At 47.2% G+C, this 21,850-nt stretch overlaps 1 protein-coding gene across 5 annotated transcripts in view; it reads right to left on the minus strand.

The window, feature by feature from the left end:
* Positions 1 to 21,850, minus strand: part of PLXNA4 (plexin A4) — a 580,684-nt gene that overhangs the window by 20,783 nt on the left and 538,051 nt on the right. For all 5 annotated transcript variants that reach the window (XM_083572528.1, XM_083572529.1, XM_083572532.1 and 2 more), the window contains 6 exons: positions 20,892 to 21,051; positions 16,371 to 16,474; positions 12,510 to 12,609; positions 9,981 to 10,171; positions 4,907 to 5,076; positions 40 to 252 (listed from right to left, as the gene is read on the minus strand). In XM_083572528.1, the coding sequence (XP_083428654.1) occupies positions 40 to 252; positions 4,907 to 5,076; positions 9,981 to 10,171; positions 12,510 to 12,609; positions 16,371 to 16,474; positions 20,892 to 21,051 (938 nt within the window). The remainder of the gene's footprint in view (positions 1 to 39; positions 253 to 4,906; positions 5,077 to 9,980; positions 10,172 to 12,509; positions 12,610 to 16,370; positions 16,475 to 20,891; positions 21,052 to 21,850) is intronic.

The following is a 21,850-nucleotide window of genomic DNA, read 5'->3' on the forward strand; positions in this document are numbered from 1 at the left end:
AGCCCTGAGTTCTAGTGTTGCAAAAAGGGTGGGACATACCTTTCCACCCAGTTCTTGTAGCTGGGGATATCCTTGGCGTAGAGGAGCTTATTCGAGGGGGAATCCTTGCCCAAACGGTGCTCTGAGGTCGAACAGGAATCCATGAAGGTTTGTGCTACCACCGAGAGGCAAGCGTCGGTGATGCTGTTCTTGTGGATGTCGAAGACAAACTGCGGGTTCTTGATCATGTTCACCCAAAATCTTAGTGGCAAGCTTCAGGAAAGAAAGAGGGAAGGAAAGAAGGAAGGAAGGAAGGAAGGAAGGAAGGAAGGAAGGAGAATTAGCTTACTTCCAGCTGTATAGGTTCACCTTGTAAAACACTTTTGAGTGTTAACAAAAAGTCTTCAGCCAACGGGATTGCTTTAACTAGAAATGCAAACTTCTTGCAAAGAACTGTTGCAGCTTAAACTGCTGGCAGGAAGTCTGAAGCCCTTCAGAGGATAGAGATATCTAGTCTCTTATTATTCTCCTTATTCTCTGACTTGAGACTTATCCACAATTCCTCTTTCCCTGATGTTCCCCACTTGTTCCCAAGAGTTTTCCTTGGGGAAGGAGTGGGGCAAGGGGGAAACTGCTTGGATCCATGCCCAGAAAGCCCAGGTCAAGAGGAAAACCACTTGGACCCATGCTTTCTAGAATGGGACAAGTGAAAGTGTAGAGGAGCCTTATGTTAATCTAGCAGAACCACAATTGAAAGCCTCCTGATGACCTCATTCACTTGCATTATGACCCCATTCACTTGCAAGAATGGCCTGTCAGTTCCTCTGGTGTTCTGGAAGGTTACATCACTGCTCCCGCTCTGAAAAAGAGTCCCGGAGCTGTGCTATTGCACAGCTGCTCCCAGCTTAGGCACAACCATACATTACAAGTGCAAGCCATGGGGTTCCCAGTCTCATGTTGTCCTCTTAAGGCAAACACATGGGGAGATTTGTACAGAGAGAAACTACAAATGGGAGGGACAGTGGAGGAGTGAGGGTTGGATTTGCAGCCCTGAAGTGGCCTCTCCAGGGTGCAAGCCTGGGCAGTGTGTATGGAGGTCCTGGGCTGCTCAGACAACGAGACCCTGCTCTCAGCCTTGCTGATATGGTCCAAAGGAAAACAGAGGGATATATTTGGCACCGAGGTAAAGGGACCCCTGACCATTAGGTCCAGTCGTGACCGACTCTGGGGTTGCGCGCTCATCTTGCTTTATTGGCCGAGGGAGCCAGCGTACAGCTTCCGGGTCATGTGGCCAGTATGACTAAGCTGCTTCTGGCGAACCAGAGCAACACACGGAAACGCTGTTTACCTTCCCACCAGAGTGGGAAGGTATTTATCTACTTGCACTTTGATGTGCTTTCGAACTGCTAGGTTGGCAGGAGCAGGGACAGAGCAACGGGAGCTCACCCTGTCACAGGGATTTGAACTGCCAACCTTCTGATTGGCAAGTCCTAGGTTCTGTGGTTTAACCCACAGCGCCACCCGTGTCCCATTGGCACCAACCTGATGGATATTAATGGTGGGCTGTTAAATAGAGTCTCCTTGGCTGGTCTGAAAGATGCTCCTTCACAAGCTATTCAAGGCTTTGAAGATGATCAGCACCAGATTTCACCATTCTGGTATTCTCCAAATGCTCTGGACCACAATTCCCAACAGTTCCAGTCAGCCTCACCTGGTCCAAGGTGCTCTGTGGCATGGAAGCCACTTGTGGACGACTGGCAGAGTGCACCAGTGAGCTGACATGGGGAATACTGCATGAGTAAATTGAAAATTGGGATACAACATCAACCCTGCTATGTGGGGATCCTTGCAAATGACCACGGTGTCTGGAGACAGGCAGTCAGGTCATCATGCATCCATAGCAGTGGTCAGAAAAGATACGACCTCTGGACGGAGCACAGAAAGAAGAACTGGGCGCTTTCATCTGCCCCAGCTGCAAGAAAACATGTTTCTCCTGTAGGGATCTCTGCAGTCAAAGCAAGCGCTCTAACTCTGCAATGGCTTGACTTTACCCTCCAATGGTGCACACTTCCAACAGAAGCCAGCTAGGACATTTTCTGGATGAACAGTTGCCTGCCAGACTTCACACCTACAGAACATTTTGTTGCAAGTTCTTAGCTCAGCAGCAAGCAAGCAAGTATAAAAATGCATTGAAAGCCCATATTTTGAGGAAGCACGTTTAGAAATGTGCATTTAGATGTGCATTCAAATGCTAAAACAGCTCGTTGTCTGGCTGTAATGGGATAATCCCCATGTATGCAGCCCTGAGCTGCCATGAAACGAGATGCTGATGATAATTATATCAGAGTAATATTGAATTACATAACAAGAACAATGGTGCTGTTCCTTTGCCAGCCTTGTAGTCAATGCACCCCATTTGAAGCTAAACAGGGGTGATGACTGCTTCAAAATTTCTTCCTGTTCCGAACTTGTCCAGCTACCTTCAAAGGACCCACGTCCTCCATATGTAAGAACCGTGTTTGATACATGATCCATGAACTGCCAGATAACACAATTCTTTCCCTAACAAAATCCTGGCTATTTCTGTCGATTGCACATGAATCCCGACTTATTACCAAATCTTCCTTGAGTCGAGGGACTTCTCCCAGCATCTGGTAGCAGAAGATATGTAGAGCAGTGGCTTGGAAGAATGAAGCCAAGGGAAGCCAACTTGGAATCATTTGAATCTGACTGAGAAGAGATCATTTTTCCCCTCGTTTCTCAAGCCGCCCCCCTTCTACCCACCTTCTTCTCTCCCCCCCGCCCCCCTTAAATAAACCTCCTGCTCATTTAGTCTGAGTGGCTTCAATCAGACTTAGATTAGTGCCACAGATGATGTTAATAATATGCTAATGTTTCATTAGCTGAAAGCTTCTTTGGTTGCCTGGAGTTTCTCTGTTTATTTATTTATTTGTGTGTGTACAATGCCGACAGCCTGCCAGTCAGCATGGAGGAGATGCTTCAGAGCGCCTCTGGCTCACTCGCCTGCATCTCAAGATGTGCCAGTGTCTTTCAGATTGTTGTAGAGAAGGATGTGACACTTCCTAGCAGGAAGGGGGAAAGGGAGCCTCCCTCTGCGCTGATCTTTGCGTGTGGCTCCTGTTCCATGGAAAGCCACTTCCGCACTACGGAGGAGGTGGGGTTGTGGGTTTCACGGCCCCCACACGATTGGGGGAATTCCTGGCCGCGTCACACCCTGGCCAGCCAATCGGCTGGCTCTGGGGGCGTGGCCTGTCCTACTTAAGTCAGGTCACGGCCGGGGCTCTCCCTCTTTGCTGCCTGCCAGCTGTTCCAGTTTTTCCCACCCTCCTGCCCTATAAGGTTTCTGTTCCTTGACCTTGCTATGGACCTTGGTTGGTCGCCGTTGAGGGGCCTGGTAGGAATTTATCCACTTGGCAAATTGGCACCAGCCACTTTGTTTTCGCCTACCTCATAGCAAATCATCACAACTTTCTTGGTATTGGTGGTTAGACATTGGTATTGTTCTCTAGATGGAAGAGGGGAGGTAGCGCCTGCCCTGCATATTGAAGGGTAGTGCGATAAAGGATTCTGGGGGGCGTGGCCCTGTCCGAAGCCTGGGGAGCTGAGGGCCTAAGGCACGCCCCCAATCGGTGACCCCAGGGGAGTTCCTAGTTGATGTGCATCAGCAGGACTCCCCCTACTCGTGGGTAACCCTTCCTGGACTTCAAGTAGATGGGCTGAAGTCGGATATAGTTGGTTAGGACCAATGCCTAAGCCAATACCGCTCATCACCTGTAACCAATAAAGTTGTGGCCTTATTTAGCCCATTAACCTTAATAATTGTGTCATTATTTCCACTGGGGGGGGGGAACTCGCCACGCAATATAGCAGCAGCCTAGAGCTGGGGTCCCCAAAGAGGCAACTGTGGGCTCCATCAGACACCCTTCATGGTGCTAACCAAGTCCCTTTGCATATCACATTTAAAAAACAACAACTGAGGGGGTTTCTTGGGTGGCATTCAACCAACTTGTTCTTTAGGGAGGGAGTGGGGCATGTATATGGAGTGGTGGGGAAGTCTTGTGTGCAGATCAAGGGAAGTGATAGTACCATTCTATTCTGCCTTGGTCAGACCCCACCTGAAAACACTGTGTCCAGTTCTGGGTGCCACAAATTAAGAAGGATACCGACAAGCTGGAAGGTGTGCAGAGAAGGGCAACCAAGACAATCATGGGTCCGGAAACCAAGCCTGATGAGGAATGGTTGAAGGAGTTGGGGATGTTTAGCCTGGAGAAAAGGAGACTGAGAGGAGACAAGAGTAGCCATCTTCAAATATCTCAAGGGCTGCCACATGGAAGAGGGAAAAAGCTTGTTTTCTTCTGCTCTGGAGGGTAGGACCTGAACCAGTGGATTCAAGTTACAGGGAAGGAGATTCTGACTAAAGATTAGGAAGAGCTTTTTGATGATAAGAACTGTTCAACAGTGGAATGGATGGTTCTCCTTCATTGGAAGAAGAAGAGGAGGAGGAGGAGGAGGAGGAGGAGGAGGAGGAGGAGGAGGAGAAGTTTGGATTTGATATCCCGCTTTATCACTACCCAAAGGAGTCTCAAAGCGACTAACATTCTCCTTTCCCTTCCTCCCCCACAACAAACACTCTGTGAGGTGAGTGGGGCTGAGAGACTTCAAAGAAGTGTGACTGGCCCAAGGTCACCCAGCAGCTGCATGTGGAGGAGCGGGGAAGTGAACCCGGTTCCCCAGATTACGAGTCTACTTCTCTTAACCACTACACCACACTGGCTCTTTGGGGCAGAGGTTGGATGGCCAGCTGTTAGAGATTATTTAGCTCTGACCTCTGCATTGCAGGAGGTTGGGATAGATGATCATTGGGGTCCATTCCAACCCTATGATTCTCCGACGATGTTGCACTCACCAGTTGCTTTTCCAAGTGTGCCGCACGTGAGGATCGTGGATGTTGTGCTTGTCTGCTTGCTCGTCCAAGAAGTCGAACATGTATTTGATGGCCAAGGGCAGGGCACTCCCACGATGCGCTGTGCTGAAGATGGTCTCAAAGAGGTCATCCACAAACTTCTGTAAAGTGCCCTGGTAGGAGGAGAGCAAAAGGAGGAAGAAGAAGAGTAGAAGAAGAGTTTGGATTTGATAATCTCGCTTTATCACTCCCCTTAAGGAGTCTCAAAGCAGCTAACATTCTCCTTTCCCTTCCTCCCCCGCAACAAACACTCTGTGAGGTGAGTGGGGCTGAGAGACTTCAGAGAAGTGTGACTGGCCCAAGGTCACCCAGCAGCTGCATGTGGAGGAGCGGGGAAGCGAACTCGGTTCCCCAGATTACGAGTCCACCGCTCTTAACCACTACACCACACTGGCTCTCAGTGTGGTGTTGCGGGTGGTAAGCAGGTCCATCACTGGAGGACAAAAGGATTCTAAACCAATATGTGAATAGGCTAGGTCTATGACATCACTTCAAATATCACAAAATGTTTTCACTCCAGAATGCACAACTGCCAAAATTGTCAGATTCCCCATTGAGCAGCATTCCAGCCTGTGGAACTGATTCTAGCTACATGCCTCCCAAACCATTGAAATGATCTAGGAAGATAAGAGTTGTAGAGTTGGAAGGGACCATGACAATCATCTAGTCCAACCCTCTGCAATGCAGGAATGTGCAGGTGTCCCTTACAGGGATCAAACTTTCAACCTTAACATTATCAGCACCACACACTAACCAGCTGAGCTAGACAATTGGGTGAGTAGTACACATTGTAGGCTGTGTTTGTGTGTGTGTTTTTTTTCAAAACTGGGTCCCTTTCTTGTCCATGAAGGTTTATCAAAGTCTTTGCCCCGTCTGTGGCTAGAATTGTCAACTCTTTAAAGGCTTTGGTCTGGCTTCTTCTTCTTCTTCTTCTTCTTCTTCTTATTATTATTATTATTTCCATCTGACTGGGTTGCCCCAGCCACTCTGGGTGGCTTCCAACATAGATAAAAACATAATAAAACATTAAACATTTTTTTTAAAAAAACTTCCCTATAGGGGGCTGCCTTCAGATATCTTCTAAAGGTTGTAGGGTTACTTATCTCCTTGACATATGACGGGAGGGCATTCCACCATTCACCATTCACTTTTTGCTCAAGTAAGTTTACATAAATGTGCATGTTGTCCAGATAACAAGGGTCTCATTTTGAGAGTCAAATTAGAGGTGATGGGGACAGCAAGATCCATTTATTACCCGTTTGCCCCGTTTGCTTATGAGGTGAGGGAATAATAATAATAGTAGTATTTTTTTATTTATACCCCGCCCTTCCCGATTCAGAAAACCGGGCTCAGGGTGGCTAACAACAAATTTAAAACACTTAGTTGATGCAACAAAGAACAGCATAAACTACAGTATAAAACGTGAATAACAATAAATCAGAATTCAAAAATCAATTTAGGGGGGAAATCCATCCAATAAACATTAGATGATCACCAGGGCTAGCTGGCTAAATTAGTCCTATTTGGCCCAGTGAGGAGACCAGGGGAGAATTAGCTATGGGATCCCCCTCCCCCTTCATAAAAAGGGGAGGGGGAGGGAAGGAAGGGGAATAAAAGATCAGGCTAAGTTCAAACTGAAAGCCAGGCGGAATAGCTCTGTCTTACAAGCCCTGCAGAAGGAAGTTTAATCCTGCAGGGCCCTGGTCTCATGGGACAGAGCATCCCACCAGGTTGGAGCCATCACTGAGAAGGCCCTGGCCCTGGTGGAGGATAATCTGACTTCCTTAGGAATGGGAGGGTTAAGCAAATTCAATGGCTACTAGCCAGAATGGTTATGTTTAACTATGCATGAGAAGAACTAATTTCTTTGGTGTGTCCTGGGTTTTACAACGTTCCATTGGATGCCCGCAAGTAGGCTGAGTTCATCTTCCTTCATCCGCCTGCTCCTCTTGATGCAAAATTTAGACCCTACCACCCCCTAACCTCCACCCCTAAGCTTGCCTCACGACGATCCATTTTCCTTTCCTAACGCAGCGCCGCTGGGGAGCCCCTTCTGCCTGCCCTGCTTCCGCGCAGCGCTGCGAAGTTGTCGGCAAAACCAATTCTGTGTAAATAACAAAGTGCCGGTGCTGAGCGACAAGGAGGTGTTGCCACACGGAAGGCATCAAGTGTTAAAGCACTGTCCGTGGCATTCTCGGGCTGAAAGTCAACTGCAGAGAGTTATAGAGCTGTCAGGCAAATCATCTCCCATGAAACGCTGAGCGCGGTGACAGATTGAGTGCTCACCGCCGGCTCGTTCGCCTGCCTGCACCTTCGTACAGGCCAGCACCTCTGCAGAGAGGCTGTTTCCCCTGTCAACCAGTCCGCTGGAGAACTCTCTCCATCTCTCTCCTCCTCCGCTAAACGCTCCTCTTGATCAACCCCCCTAAACATTAGAGGAGGGAGAGAATGGTTATTGCGCTCCAGACAACAGGATGCATTATGAGGGTGTTCCTCAAGCAAATTTCAGCTTGTTCAGGGTCACAGAGACTCCTGGAAGATGGGAAGTCTGTGCAGCACACTGTGAAATGACTCAGGGGGTTAATAATATAAACACTAAAAAAACCTATATTATTAACTTGTAAGATATGGATTTGTTGGGGGTTTTTTTAGTTGTTGTTGCTTTTTTAGTTTTTCGAATGTTGGTTTTTGTGTATTCTCGATATTTCTCGTCTTGTTGCTGTTGTGTGGAAAATACTAATAAAATTTATTATATATATATATATATATATATATATATAGAAAGAAAGAAAGAAAGAAAAAGAAATGACTCAGGGGGAGCTTTCCAAAACCGGAGGACATTTGCCTGACACCGTTGACATATCCATTCTTTGCCTGGATTTTAGCTCTTTCTTTCTTTATATAAATCTTTATTGTTTTAAAATACAATCACACAATGAAGGTAAGTATAACAGAATTAAGTACAAAAACGGGGGGGGGGGGAGATTCATCACAACAAAAAAGGCAAGAAAAGATTTAAGAAGACCAATTTAAAAAAAGGAAAAGAGAAATGATAAAGAAAGACCAAATGTTTATACAACATCATGTCTTATCCAACAAAGTTTTCTGTAGGAAACTTCCAATTGTTCTCATTATACTTTTTCTCTTGTTATGATTTTATCACACAGTTTAATTTTATATCTTTTTTCATATGTTCTGCTAGGATGTTTATTTCATTCATTTATTGTACACAAGTATCATTCCAGTTCTGCTAGGATGGTATCATTTTTACAGTATAATCTTATATATTCCTTAAATATTTTCCATTCTCCATATACTTTCTGATTTAAGGCTCCCCTGACTTTTCCCGTCAGCTTTGCTAGTTGGAGATACTCTATCATAAGTGCTTGCCAATCTGTTATCGTTGGTGTTGTTTCACATTTCCAACTTCTTGCTACAAGTATTCTTGCTAAAATCGCAGGATTTTAGCACTTTCACTAAAACATTTAAATACATGCCCTGAAACACCTCTCCAATGAAAAAATGGACATCCTAAGGAAAAGTAGGACATTCAAAAACAGAAACCGTGACAGCTTCTCTAAATCAGGGACGTCCCGAGAAAATAGGGACAGTTGGAGGGTCTGTAAATATGCTAATTTTTTAAAAAAATAGTAGACATATTTAAATAAGTCTCCCTGGTTGCTAAGACTCTTCTCAAAAGCCATGTTGACGCTTTCCTTTCAGAAGGCCCAAATGATTTGTGACTGACATTCACCTTGCCCTATAAGCAACGCCAGATCTCTGGAATCCCCACCCTTCTGGAGGTGTGGCAGGCTAGATTGCTTTACATTTTTCCAGCGACATCTACACTAGCTTGGTGATGTCCACAGAATGGACGAAGGCAGGATCCCCAAGGATGTGGTCTAGAGGGATCTGTCTTCTGGCACCAGGCCCAACTCTGCATTACAAAAATGTCTGCAAATTGGCTATGAAGGCTGGCAACCATAGGTACTAGAATATATGCATATACCTTTGTAGCCTTATTAGACTATACTGACTGGTGGGGTCTGTCTTGCTCCCGGGAGGGAGAAAGGAAGTCAAATGACACCGAGGTTTGCTTCAGAGAAGGAGTTCTTTATTTCTGCTCTCCGGAACAGCAGAAAGGCACTTGCGTGGTCAGTCCACAGCAAGTCCAAAGAAATGAGAAATTTCATGCAGTATATATATCCTCCAGGCACCCTCTCCCCCCTTCCCCAGGAATCCAAGCATGGCAGCTTATACACGTAAGTTGACATCCATGACCATAAACAGTTGTTCTTGTTCCGGCACTCTTGACCATAGAAGGTTGTTCCTGTTCCTATACTTTTATCTTGGGGCAGGAGGTCACCAACTCCTGGCGCCGTTCCCGGGTCTCTTGTCAGACTTGACAAGGTCTGTGCGTCTTTGTGGTCTTTGTGGTCAGGATGTAAGATAAGACCCAGACGTGCCATCCCTGCTCCACTTTGGAATGGACAAGGCCATCCATTGCCGTCACGGACTGATAAAGGAGAGGGCTTTGAGCACTTGTTTATACAGCTGGCTTTCTGTTTATACATTGACTCAAGCTCAAGCTTCCTGAGCTTGAAAAGCTCAAGTTAATGCGTTTTAGAAATGCTCCGTTGGAGGAGGAAAAATGGGGATTTTGGGGGCCCATTTCAGACTGACTGCGCAGTCAGTTTTTGGTTTTGGGAAACCCATTCCTTCACTTTAGATATATTTGCAGTGATTGTGAATATTAACTGTTGCATTTAAAGGGGGTGAAGTCTGGGTACCTTTTGAATAGCAGGAAACACTGCAGATGAAGAGGTAAACCCAGCCGCAAAATCATCCTCTCATCTCTTACCTGCCAAGACAAGGGTTCAAGCCCTACGTTGGACAAAATATTCCTGCATTGCAGGGGGTTGGACTATGATTCTAAGATCCCAAGAGTACTGCTACCTTCTGTCCTCCAAAGCCTTCTCCACCAAATTATTCCCTGATCCCCACAACCCTTCCATACCTTGGTGGCTAGCAGCCTGGTCAGGTAGATCTCTGACACCATCTTGCTCCCTCGGTCGCCCTCCTTCTGATCTCCATGCTCGTGGTTCTTGACCAGATGCCACATCTTGACTCCACTCTCCAGGTCGGGTGTGATCATGGGCGTCCGGGAGCGCAAGCTGTCTGGGCTGCCTGTGTAGCGGATCATGTTTTCTGAAAGGGCAAAATCCCATAGCTTCAGGATGTTTTCTTCAAGGACAAGCTGGGCAACCAGTTCTGGGGCCTGTTCTCCTGTGAGATCGCCTTACCCCATATATGCCAAATCAACTGATTAGATCGGCGGAACTGGCATTGCTACAGGGCCAGATAATATGTGTTCCGCATTTGTAAGGAACTGGCCATTTAGTATGGCAGCATGTATACTTTGGAACTCCCTGCCTATTGACCCGAGGCTGCTGCCTTCGCTGTATTCTTTTTGGCGCCTGTTAAAAACATTTTTGTTTAGAGCTGTGTCTCCCAGACTTGGATCTCCAGTTGTTTTTGGACTACAATTCCCATCCTCCATGGCCATTGGTCCTTCTAGCTTGGGATGATGGGAGTTGTAGTCCATAAACAGCTGGAGACCAAAGTTTGGGAAACTCTGGTTTAGACAAACATACATGTTTAGAAAGCTGACTGGGAACTGTGGTCCAAAACATGTGGAATGCACCAGGTTGGGGGGAAACTGATACATAGTATGCAAGACTGTCTCTCTCTTCTACCATATCAGGTTCCGCCCCCACTCCCCTGAAGCTCTTTAGCTAGAGTTGGCTATGTATCTGTTCAGGTGAACACAGACAATAATCTCTTAACCACGCTGGGTTTTTGAGCCTACTATTTTGGCTTGGTGCCATAGCTGTCAACTTACAGATTTGAAAATAAGGGACCAGCAGCCTCGAAAATAAGGGATCAGCAGCCAAAATAAGGGATTTTCCCAGCACAGGTATGTTCAACTTTTGAGCCCCTCCAAGCCAAAGGCAGAAAGCCCAGCCAGCAGCCAAATGAAGCCTCAAGCGGTGGTTCCCCCAGCGCAGCAACCCGGCAAAGGGGATGCCGCAAGGGAAACCACCGTCACCTCTCCGCTGGGAAGCGCTGAGCAAAGGTGAGTCCCCAGGCAACGCAGCCAATTTGATCAGCCCAAGGCATGCAAGCTCCACCCCCCAGTCGTTCTTAGACTCCTTATTGGGTGAGCAACACAGCCAAGCAACACAGTTGGAGCCTCCCTCCTCCCTGGCTGGCAGGGAGGGATGGAGAGGAGCTGCTTCCTTTGAAACCCGGGAAATTTAAGGAACATCATCATTAAGGGACAGCAGCGAGACATGGCACTGGGATAAGGGACTTTCCCGCCAAATAAGGGACGGTTGACAGCTATGCTTGGTGCTCAAATTCCCCGAGTGTGATTTTGACTGCTGCTCTTGTAGATTTTAGAAGGATATGCAAATCATGACGCTGAATGGGGAACACCACACTTTATAAGGTTAATGCAAAAAGTGGGACCAAATTGTCATCTGCCATGAGCTAAGATCAGAGGTCACCATGGAGGGCAAGATCTATCTTGGAAAATGCACTAATGAGTTGCAAGCTGTATTAATTACTGCCAGGAGCATCCTGGAGCATCGTGGACAGAGCTTAAGTTATTGGTCTTCATCTGCTGGGTCATGACCTGACCTAAGGTGGGTTGTATCAGAAGGTGGTGTTACCATTTCCTTTCCTTTCTTTTTAGCCCTTCCACCCCCATCAGGGAAGAGTCAGGAGTGCAAAACAGATACTTGGGGAAAGCATGCACGGTAAAGGGGTGTGAAATCTTCCTTCTTCTTTCCACAAATATCTCCACCTCTCCAAATAATGGCATGAAAACCCAGTGCAACCCAGAGGTGAATTCCACCAACTTCAGCGAGGTTAAGTGCAGGACTTTACAGGGCAATTCCAGACTGCCACTGTTTTTGGGCGAAATTCAACCACACTCTGGCAATTTGAGGTTGCGCAGTGATAGTTGTTTTGGAGCTTTGGGGCATATCATGAGGAATAGGTAAAAGGTAAAGGTAAAGGACAAGGTCTCCTGGACAGTTAAGTCCAGTCAAAGGTGACGGGGTGTGGTGCTCATCTCGCTTTCAGGCAGAGGGAGCCGGTGTTTGTCCGCAGACAGCTTTCCGGGTCATGTGGCCAACATGACTAAACCTCTTCTGGCACAATGGGACACCATGACAGAAACCAGAGTGCACGGAAACCCCATTTACCTTCCTGCCACAGCAGTACCTATTTATCTACTTGCACTGGTGTGCTTTCGAACTGCTGGGTTGGCAGGAACTGGGACAGAGTAACGGGAGCTCATTCCATCGCGGGGATTCGAACCACCGACCTTCCGATCGGCAAGCCCAAGAGGCTCAGTCGTTTAGACCACAGCGCCACCCGCATCCCTATCATGAGGAATACCAGGATGTGAGCCTTACACCCTGGCCTAGACTCCCTTCCCTCTCCACCCCCATTGTCCTCAGGGTGCACAGGCTCTTACCATACTTGCTAGCAGAGGTCCTGGAGACGGTGGAATTGTTGACAGCGTTGTAGGCTGTCACCTGCTTGGACACCAGAGCCACTACGGATCCATCGGGCACCTAAAGAGGGAAAGATCCATAGTTTCAGGGACTGGACTGAAGAGAAATGGTGGAGACCAGCCCCCACTCCTCCTGAACCTTCCCAAGAGGAGGGGGACAGGACAGATTTACAACTGGTTTGCAGAAGGTCATGGCTCTGAGACAGAAAAAGGACAAAGCTGGGAGATAATAGAAGAGGGGGAATGTTAGGATCGTCCTACACTCATGTAGGACCCTGGTAGAGACACATGCCCGACTGGCATGTTCTCTCCTTCCTGGTCGGTCATTCGGGAGCTTCAAAAGCTTTCTCCAGTTCTGGGAAAGATCCCAATCCAAAACCCTGGAGAGTCACTGCCAGTCAGTGTAGACAGTACTGAGCTAGATGGACCAATAGTCTACCTCTGTATAAGGCTATGTTCCTAGGAAAGTTCCCTATCTCGGCCACAGGCTACACAACACATATAGCCAGCTTTTATCGGGAGAGAGAAGGGGAAATGGCAGTGAGGTCAGCATGGTGCAAACACACCTGCGGAGCCAATTTGGTGCTCTTGCCAGCATTTTTGCACCACGTCAACCTCCTGGTATGCAGCAGTGACTCAGCCGGCAGGAGGTCAGAGGTAAGCATGGTGAAGAACGAAGTCTTGAACAGGCCCTGGAGGTACTCTGCACTTTTGAGGAAGGATTTACGGCTGGGGGTCTCTGGGACTGTGGGCCACAAGAGGCCACCTGAAGCCCAGAAGAGCGGAAAGCTCTCCAAAAGATGGGAAGCCTTCCAGCTCCTGATTGATGCCCTCTCAGAGCCTCTCTTCAAAAAGCAGGCGGAACAATACAGAATATTGAGATGCACCGGGAACATCTTTGAAGAATGCGTAATTCCGAGAAGAAAGAGAGAGGGGGAGGACCTGGGGAAGAGCCGCCAGCTCTTCTACCAGCAATAACAATAATTAGCACTTAACACAGAGTGCCTTCATCTTCAAAGCATCTCTGAGATGCTAATTAGCCAGCTCTTCATGGAGCCCAGAAAGGTGGCTTTTAACACCTGCAAGTTAGTCTTCTCGTCCTCGCATGAAGGGAGGAGGGTCAACAGTGTCCCACTGAAACATTGGTGGCTATCCAATTGGTGGTATAAGATCTGCACACTAATAGCCTTTTGCTAAAAAGCCTCTTGTGGCTTTCAGGCTTGCCTGCCTTCTGTGATTCAATCCCTTCAAGTTCTCAGTTGTAATGTTGTAAGGCTGGGACTGAGTAGATCTAACAGATCTTCCACTCCAGCCTCCTGATCGAACTAAGGAAATGTTTCTGGAAGAATCCTGTGCAATCCTGAGGCAGTCCTAGACACAGACGTTTGTCCACACTACTTGTTACAAGGAATGTGTGTTGCTATTATTATTTATTATTTCGGTCACAGACCAGTTCCAGCCCACATACAATATCCAGGAAGTCATAAAACACAACAGGGATACATTTGAATTTGCAATTAGGTATAACAGGGACAATACAGATACAGCAACAGTTAAAAATATATAAATTAAAACTTAGTCACTAAAATATAACCTAAAATTAATGTGTGGTGTTGTTGTTGTTGTTTGAAAAGTGTGGTTAAAGTAGCCATTTGAAGGTGGGGGAAGCAGGCAGGGATGTGCTTCTGGTCTGGATGAAGCTCCTCTCCAGCGGCCTTTGCAAACGGCACCCTGCATCATGATGTTTAGGTATCTACTGGAAGTGTTTTTGTTTAAGAAGGCTTTCCCTGAGGTATGAGCCAGTCATTCAGGAAATATCAGAATCACAGGACTGTAAGGTTGAAAAGAACCCCAAGGGTCACTGAGTCCAACTACATCCAATGCAGGAATCGCAGCTAACTAATCCCTGACGTATGGCCATTCGACTTCTGTTTTAAAATCTCTGCCTGCCACCTCTGTTCCACTGCTGAACACCTCTTACCGCAGCCAATGGCTGAGGATGCTGGGTTCTGTAAGGCAACAACATTTGGTGGGTACCATGCTATCTAGCCCTGCCTGGCTGCAGCACGGCTTGCTTTCAAGCCCACTGTCAGTGGAGAACTGCCAGAGAAACATCAGAGGACGTTTCCATGCTGGGGCAAGAAGAAATGGACCTCCATTTCCACCCTTGGACCGCCTCTTCCACCCATAGATTTCCCTCTCAGCTTCTGTAGAGGAGACTTGTTGTTTAGTTGTGTCCAACTCTTCGTGACCCCATGGACCAGAGCATGCCAGGCACTCCTGTCTTCCACTGCCTCCCGCAGTTTGGTCAAACTCATGCTGGTAGCTTTAACAACACTGTCCAACCATCTCGTCCTCTGTCGTCCCCTTCTCCTTGTGCCCTCAATCTTTCCCAACATCAGGGTTTTTTCCAGGGAGTCTTCTCTTCTCATGAGGTGGCCAAAGTCCTGAAGCCTCAGCTTCAGGATCTGTCCTTCCAGTGAGCACTCAGGGCTGATTTCCTTCAGAATGGATAGGTTTGATCTTCTTGCAGTCCATGGGACTCTCAAGAGTCTCCTCTAGCACCATAATTCAAAAGCATCCATTCTTCGGTGAATAAGCGACTTGCCTCCATCTGCCATTGTTGGGAACGAAGGCACAGTTCCTAGCCCCCTCCCTTGCCCTGTTAGTTAGCATGCAGGGTCCTCTGGGGAGTTGTGGCATTTCCCTTCGGGACCGAAAGCATCAATCTCCTTCCCCTGCCTGAATGGAATTAACTGCTGTCCTCCTCATTATCTCATCTCCGCTTCCAATCTGTTTCTAATCTGTGGCCTGACATTTCATCCGATGCCATCACAGGGGGAGTGAAGGCGATGCGGGGCGCGCGTGCTGGAATAAAGAAAGGAGTTGGGGGAACGGTTTTCTCTCCCAAGCTGGATATTTCTGATTGAATGTCACCAGGTGACGGAGACGGCTGTCAAGGAAGATAGGGAGAGGCACCCACTTGATGGCTGAGAAGGAACGACTTGTCATTCTTCTGACCCAGCTCTTTCGTAAAGTTTGAAGAACAAACTCCCTCCCTACTGTGCTGGGCCTGGGGTTAACCTGGGCAACGTGGTCCAGGTCCGGTCCCAAATCCAAGGATTCCGCAAGGAGTCAGTCCGACAGGGCTAAGGCAGGACACGAGGCAGGAAACCAGGCTAGGTCAGGCATAGGGTCTCAGGCAGGTTGTAGCAAACAGCAATGTTGCTCTCGCAACCTGGGGCAGGGTCAGACAGCCTTTTATCTTTGTTGGGGTAACGGCCGGTCCTGATCCCCCGGTGACTCACCTCCCTGTCTTGCCCGAAGGCAAGCACTCCTCCTGTGAGTACTCAGGTCTCTCCTTCTCTCAGATCTTAGTCTCTGCAGCTCGGGAGATGTCGGTGGGTTACTAGACCCAGGGGCCGCCTCAGCCTCCCCTGACCCAACTGGTAGTGGAGCAGCTGTAAGTGATGGCCCAGCTGGAGGCAACAAGGTCATCCCCACATCTGGAGCCAGGGCAGGCTCAGGCCCCTGACTCGGTCCAGCTGGTGCTTATTGCAGGGGGACCTGTGCGGACTGGGACTCTTCAGAATCAGGCTCTAGACTGGGTTCAGATGCCGCCTGAGGCAAAGGATCCGGTGCGGACTGAGACTCCTCTGGTTCCGAGTCTGAGCCAGAGTCCCAGGCCATCACACCTACATCTGGTAAACTAGTAAACATTAGGGAGAGGGCTAATGATGCATTTGGTTTAATTGTTTTTGTGATGAAGCCAACCTGGTCCCTGGAATTCAAGGGGTAAGAACAGCAAAGATTCCAGATTACCTGATAGTGAGCGAGGGTATTGAGCCTTTTCCAGTCATTCTCGATCTTCGTTGTGAGGTCCTCGTCTTGAAGGATCATCCTGGCTCCGCTCGCCTGCCTCCACTCTGTGGAGAGAGAGAATCACAGGTGACCTTCCCCACCAGGAGACATGGGGGAAACCGCGAGAGAGAAGGAAGGAGGGTGACTGTGGTCAGACTTGTTGGCTCTCAGTCTGCAAATGTGAGTCTGCCCTAGGCTTCCTCTGATCCAGGGCTTGTGTTTCAAGAAAAAACATAGAGTGCCTCTGAGCTGGTGTGGGGATCCTCAGGCCTAGGGGGTGAATGTGGCCCTCCAGACCTTTCTATCTGGCCCTCAGGACTCTCCCCAAGCCATACTCCTGTTGGCCCTCCTTTCCACCCTTTGGCCTTGTGTTTTTGCCTGCCTGCCTGGATGGAGGATAGAGGGGTTGTGCATGAGTGCATGTTGAAACTAGCCTACTACACAAAGGCAAAATTTACCTTAATTGCTCCTCCCACGTTTGCTTCTGACCCCGCCCACCAGTGGAGTGAAGAGCATGAACTGAATGTTGGGCTGAAAGTGGCTTCCCACCCCAGCTCTAAGCATTTGCAAAATGCTTCTTCCCTCTCTACAGTGTGGTGTAGTGGTTAAGAGCGGTAGATTCGTAATCTGGTGAACCGGGTTCGCTTCCCTGCTCCTCCACATGCAGCTGCTGGGTGACCTTGGGCCAGTCACACTTCTCTGAAGTCTCTCAGCCTCACTCACCTCACAGAGTGTTTGTTGTGGGGGAGGAAGGGAAAGGAGAATGTTAGCTGCTTTGAGACTCCTTTGGGTAGTGATAAAGGGGGATATCAAATCCAAACTCCTCCTCTACTTCTCTGAGTGACCACAACAAAATTCAATACGCATCTGGATTCAGGAGGCATTGCACTCGGAAAGCTCCAACGCCCAACTTCACAATTTTTAAAAGGAGCGTGGGGACACCCGCCACAGACACTGTTTATGCTTCTCATACAGAAATGTGAAAACCGCTGCCAATTTGATTTGACCCTAGCAATTCCCTTACTGCATAATTAAAATGCATTTGCAAAACCAACACTCAGCTTTTGCTGTCTATTTTGCAGAAGTTCAACTGCAAAAAGCGTCTATGCTGAACGAAAGTAAAGTGGGAAGGCGGACAACTTTGTCTGAAGGACGTGGGGCAGTTTCAAGTCTCTCAGTTTCTAATTTCCGCATTTTTCAATTCAGTTTTCCACATTTCTGCAACAATTTGTGATTTGTGTGTCTGTATATACACAAAATTCATCAGCGGTTTAGTGTGAATTCCTTCAACCTTACATGCAGCTTTGGCTTATATGCACATTTTTTACAGAGCTGTTTCCCCAGTATAATGCTATTTTCATTGATATATGCATTTTATACATGCTTTATTGCACTGTATGACTTTATTTACTTGACTGGAGAACTGCATCGCAAAATTTGGGAAAGTATGAATTTTGTAGGGTGGCTGTCTTTCAGTCCACATATTGTTTTGGAAAGGACTGGTTTGGCAGGTTCCCCTTTGTATGCAAACTGAATTGAGTTCCTTCACCATCCCTAATCCTAGGTGGGAAAAATCTAAATGCTTTTAATCGATCTAGTTCTTTTGGTGCAGAAGCCCACAGACTTTTGACTAACAGAACCATCAAAGGCTGGAGAGAGCTATTGAGGTTGTCCTTCAACACCTTTTCTGGGGGCTACTAAAGACCAGCATGCCCCGAGGGAAGCCAGAAGCGAAGGAGCCCAGCCCAGGGAGCTCAGCTTCCAGTTGGCATGACAGGACTCTGTCCGTCTTCATTTAATCCAATGTATTTGTTTTAGTGTTTAAACTGTGAACCACCTTGGGTGCCTTGGCAGGAAGGCAGTATCTATATACCTCAAACCAATCAATTAATCAATATTTAGTATTATTGTTCATCACATTTATACCCCACATTTCCCAGAAGCACCTCAAGGAAGCATACACAGTTCTCCTTGTCCTCCTTTAATTCCCACAACAACCTTGTGAGGTAGGCTAGGCTGACAGTGAGCGAGTGAGTGGCCGAAGGTCACCAAGTGAGCTTCATGTGGGGATTTGAACCCTAGTCTCCATGCTTCTGGTCTGACACTCGAACCACTACACCACACTGACTCAATCAATCAATCAATCAATCAATCAATAACATAGACCAAGAAGGTGGCACCAACAAAGACTTCTGTTATCAAGAACTTGAATGCCCAACTATAAATCTTTCCTCTCTCCACTAACCAGCTCCTGGCTGGCCTCTCGCTCAACCTTGCGCCCAGCCCCTCACTCCTTTTCGAGACTCACTTCAGACACATTTCTGCTGATTTGTGCTTGAGATTTTTCTTTCTTCCCCGTGTTGATCTTGGCAGGCATTTGCATGACTTCAGCCATCTTTTGCGAGCTGCAACCCAACTGCAATTTTGAGTCCAATCAAAACATACACACTCAAACAGCCCTAGGACTGCAAGGCCAGGGGGAAGTACATGCCGGCCTTTGCCAGATGACCAGGGGATCGGGAAGCTGCAGTTCCTGCCTCCCAGGAAGGTTGCCATGGCAAACGGGTTAGTGCAGTAAGTCCTGCACCAGCAGTTGGTTAACTTCCAGGCGGCTGGAGAAGAGACTTACCACCATTTCCCTCACCAACATTTCCTTTTCGCTGCTGTCAACCTCCTCAGGAGTAAGGATGTGGGAGTCAGCCGTATCTCATCTAGCCTGTATGCCAGCAGTATGCCATCTACCCCTCCCCTCTGAACTGTATTTAAGTCAAGCTCCTTGGGGCACAGCAAGACAAGTACCAGAAATGCTATTGCTGGTTAACTCTTGTTTTGCTATGTATTTATGTCCTTAAGCCTAGATTCTTTATTTTTTTAATACGTGTTGGCCCAATTTGGTTTTTTGTCATTTTTTATTTTAACGACATGCTTTGTCTTTTGTATATGTGCATTTCCACTGCTCTGTATGTTGATGTTTTGAATGTTTGCCACTTTGGAAATGTGAAAAAGGGGCAAGTGGCATATAAGTAAATCAATCAATCAATCAATTAAGGGGGAAGATCCACCTGGCCTCATCAATCCCCCAGCAAAGGAGCAGCTGACCCAATGCCTGTTTTCCTCTACTCCCTGGGTAGGCAAACTAAGGCCCGGGGGCCGGATCTGGTCCAATTGCCTTCTAAATCTGGCCCGCAGACGGTCCAGGAATCAGCGTGTTTTTACATGAGTAGAAAGTTTGATTTTATTTAAAATGCATCTCTGGGTTATTTGTGGGGTGTAGGAATCTGTTCATTTCCCCCCAAAAAATATAGTCCAGCCCCCCACAAGGTCTGAGGGACAGTGGACCGGCCCCCTGCTGAAAAAGTTTGCTGACCCCTGCATCTAGTCTATGAATTCCTTTTTTCTTTATATTTTGTGCCACACACACACATTATGGATTGTATCTAATGTTGTTGTTCTTCATTCTCTCCATTGCATTTCCCCTCATCAAAACCTACACCAGAGGTTTGGGGGTCTGAATCAGAGGGAGCCTGAGAATTTTCCCCACCCTGTCATTAGTATGTGAGATAATTCAGTCATGTACATCTAAAGCCATGTTTAAGAAGTGTCACTCGGTAAAAATCTTATTAAAAAAAAACATTATCAGTGAGGCCAGTGTCACGTATACAATAGTCTGTGCTGCCCACAAAACTGGTAAGAAGCAGTTAAAGGGAAGCCTAACTCTGATCGTTAGAGTAAAAAATAACTCCAGGTACAAGATACAAGGAGAGCTCTGCAATGTGCAGTAAAAAAAAGGGGTGGTTAGTGTTATGTACTGAAGTTCTCACCCTGGGCCAGCAGGGGGATACTGTAGATAGTTTTCACTCAGGTCCACATATGCAAATAAGGGATCGAAAGTGATGTTCAGTGATTGGATAGTTACAGAAATGGTTACTGTTGCGTTCTAGTGGAGCTCTATATAAGCAGGCTGGCTGAACCTTTCAGCTCAGTTCTGTTCTGGCCTGTGAATAAACAAGAGCTGTTTGAAGAATCGCTGTGTCGTCTGATATGTTCACCCACAACTTAATAGTTAGTAAGTGTTTTCCAGGACTGTGGATGGCTGAAGAGATGGTGAAGCAATGAGGTGGCAGAAAGTAGGGCGTTGGCCAGAGGATGAAACAGCCAAGTTGATGTATTTTCCCCACACAGAGTTTGTCCTCATGAAAGGCTTTTGAATACTCTTTGGACTCTGTCCTGTAATGCATTATTGAATATAGTCTGACCAACTGGGAACTTGCTGCGAGCCTCTGTTCTGAACCCCTCCAAAAAATCCCCCCACAATGGCAGCATGCTGAAAACTGAGCCCCACACGATGCAGGCCAGAGAAGCTGAGAGCTAACCCTTGAGGGACTTTCCCACGTGCTACTATATATTCCAATGGTTGTGTGAATTGACTGGCAGGCTTGCTGGACGCCTTGCTCAGTCAACCCAAACAAGAGACTCACGCACCTAGGTCCATGTCGGCGGCTTTCGGCCGGTGGGAGCACGGCACATTCTTGAAGATGGCATCAAGGATCTTCTCCTTCACTTGCGTGATGGTGTCGCAGTTCAGGATCTTCACGGGGATCTCGGGGCTGTTCACATTGTCAGGGTTCACACAGCTCAGGACCTGTAGTGGGTTATGGGTTGGAGACAGGATCAGAGGATAGGGCTTAGCAAGGAGGCTGATCCCAAAACAGCATATGGGCAAGGTGCCTTTCTCTGCTAAAGATCATCCTTTTCCAGACCCTCCAAAGTTCCCTATTTTCCAGGGAAAGTCCCGGAAGATTACAGAAGCCACCCCAGTTTCTGATTTGATTCCGTAATGTCCCACTTTTCCTTAGGATATCCCTATTTTCATCAGAGAAACATTTGGGGTGGTATGTATTTAAATGTTTTAGTGATAATATTGCAGTCGTTGTATAAGGGATTCTTAATTTGACTGGAGTGTAATTGAAATGAATAAGATTTTGGAACGCAGAAATAAAGTAAATTATCAAACCATCGATTCTAGCATGAGGGGGGCATAGCTGTCAACTTTCCCCTTTTCTTGCAAGGAATCCTATTTGGAATAAGGGAATTTCCTTTAAAAAAGAGGAAACGTTGACAGCTATGGAGGGGGGGCACCTAAATTACATAATTTGGCATCTGAATGATTGGTATTAGTAATTGTATTATAATTTGGCACTGTTATAATGAGGCTATTATTGGATTATTGTAATTGGAAGCTAATAAAAATAATTAGAAAAAAACAATGTTCTAGTGAAAGTGATTAAATCCAGGCAAAGAATGGATATGTCAGCTGTGCCGGACAAATGTCCTCTGGTTCTGGAAAGCTCCCCCGAGCCATTTTACTGTGTGCTGCACAGACTTCCCTTCCTCCAGGAGTTTCTGTGACCTTGAACAAGCTGAAGTCTGCTTGAGGAACA

This window comes from Podarcis filfolensis (genome assembly GCF_964270895.1).
Source record: "Podarcis filfolensis genome assembly, chromosome: 10".
In the NCBI taxonomy this organism is placed as follows: Eukaryota; Metazoa; Chordata; class Lepidosauria; order Squamata; family Lacertidae; genus Podarcis; species Podarcis filfolensis.